Source organism: Bison bison, unplaced genomic scaffold (genome assembly GCF_000754665.1).
Source record: "Bison bison bison isolate TAMUID 2011002044 unplaced genomic scaffold, Bison_UMD1.0 scf7180017864155, whole genome shotgun sequence".
In the NCBI taxonomy this organism is placed as follows: Eukaryota; Metazoa; Chordata; class Mammalia; order Artiodactyla; family Bovidae; genus Bison; species Bison bison.
In genome coordinates this window covers 2,532,901-2,534,592 of record NW_011494727.1, presented here as the reverse complement: position 1 = coordinate 2,534,592, position 1,692 = coordinate 2,532,901, and the positions used below count along the sequence as shown (strand labels likewise).

General features: G+C 53.1%; 2 protein-coding genes across 3 annotated transcripts in view; both read left to right on the top strand.

Annotated features, from left to right (window-relative positions):
• The window catches only part of NMB (neuromedin B), a 3,479-nt gene extending 2,838 nt beyond the window's left edge, over positions 1-641 (top strand). Inside the window, exon 3 of one of the 2 annotated variants that reach the window (XM_010841075.1) lies at positions 380-641. In XM_010841075.1, the coding sequence (XP_010839377.1) occupies positions 380-433 (54 nt within the window). In that variant the 3' untranslated portion in view covers positions 434-641. Of the gene's footprint in view, positions 1-374 lie in introns of both variants that reach the window. The other variant, XM_010841076.1, reaches the window with a different exon arrangement.
• A 970-nt stretch (positions 642-1,611) lies between these two features.
• Positions 1,612-1,692, top strand: part of WDR73 (WD repeat domain 73) — a 14,033-nt gene continuing 13,952 nt past the window's right edge. The window contains exon 1 of the mRNA XM_010841074.1: positions 1,612-1,686. Coding sequence (XP_010839376.1) covers positions 1,663-1,686 — 24 coding nt within the window. The 5' untranslated portion in view covers positions 1,612-1,662. The remainder of the gene's footprint in view (positions 1,687-1,692) is intronic.

Genomic DNA, 1,692 nt, shown 5'->3' with positions numbered 1-1,692 from the left:
GAAGGCCTGAAACATGAAGACCAACTCGAGAATCTCAGAGGAAGCAGTACCTAACCCTGGGGGGGTGGGACTTCAGAAGTGAGGTCTAGGGCAGAGCTGGAGGTCGGGGAGTCAGAACACTGTCTGGCCCAGGGTCAGGCCTGGTGCTTGGACTTTATTTCTAGGATCTCCATTGACTGTCATGACCACTCTGAGGTTGAGAAAACCACTGCCCTGACCCCTCCCAGGCCCTTCAGGGAGGAAAGGTACTGGGTGGGGTGGGGAGGCTGCCCCTGCCGACCTCTGTGGGTGCCCCTGCACTTAGGAATGGCAGGATGCCCCTATCATTTGTCCCACCCCCGCCCGGGCCAATTCCTCTGTGTGTTCCCCTTCAGCACAGGAGGCTGCTGGTGCAAACGCTGCAGAAGTGATGCTATTAATCAGGAAGACATGACGACATGGCTGAAATTGTGCCCACCCAGGGAAGGTGCTGTATGGGACCCATCTGGATGTAAATCATGGGCTCACATCTCTGTCACTCCATTACTGTGATTTCTGGTTGGGCTGTCAGGAATATTGTCAGTGCAGATGCAAATGATGTCCCTGCCGTATTTCTCGCTTCCCTGTTGAAGTTGTGAATAAAACCCTGCTCTTTAAGTAGACTGTCTGGTCCTCTCCTTCTGCCTGTGCTGGAGGGGATGGGAGGGAAAGGAGACTGGAAGATCCAGTGTTCACTGAGATGGGGCTGGCCGCAAAGAGCCCAGAACACTCCGTGGCACCAGCCTGGAACTGATTCTGGGCGTCTGCTCATCCACTCATTCGCAACAGGTACTCACTCAGTGCCTGCTGGGATGCCAGGTACTCTGCCAGCCGCTTTTCTCCTCTCGCCGCTGCCACCTACTGGCAGAGGCAAGTCTCTCCTGTTTCCCACCTGTAAAAGGGAACTGCCTACACGACACGGGAAGGCTTTGCTTACCTGATTTTATCTACTCGCCAAGGTTTGAGGGGAGTGCCCAGCGCTTACAAAGGAGAGAGCTGAGCTGGGATCCAGACCCCAGTGTCCCCTTACTCTCTTCTCTGGCCTCGTGGGACTGACTGTTAGCAAATAAACATACAGGACACTCTGTTATAGTCGAATCTCAGATAAACAATAATATTTTTGTATAAAAAGATATCCTAAATATTGCGTGGACATAACTTTTTTTTTTTTTTGGCTACACTATGGCACGCGGGATCTTAGATCCCAGACCAGGGATCAAACCCTTGCCCCTGCATTGGGAGCACGAAGTCAACCACTGCACGGCCAAGAAGTCCTTGCATGGACATACTTAAAAAACTACTCGCTGTTTTACATAATATTCGAATTTAACAGGGCGTATTTTATCGGGCCTTTTCCTCTGATCTGCAAATACACGTTCATAAAACCAGCGTGTATTTGCTCCCTCAGGCCCCGTCTGGAACTGACATCCTGGGAATCCCTGACTTTACGTCATTTTTCCAAGAGAGTTTATCCGGAGAACCCCAGACCCAGCCTGGCAAAGGAACGGCAGGTCTGCGCCTGCGTTAGGGCATCTCTGGGCCCGCCCCCCGGTCAAAGCAGGCCGCGCCCACTCCTCGCGAGAAGGCCGCGCCTGCCCAGGAAAACTCAGAGGCGGAAATAGGATACCGGAAGCTACTGTTGCCATGGAGCCCGCGGAGGACTGGCTGGTGGAG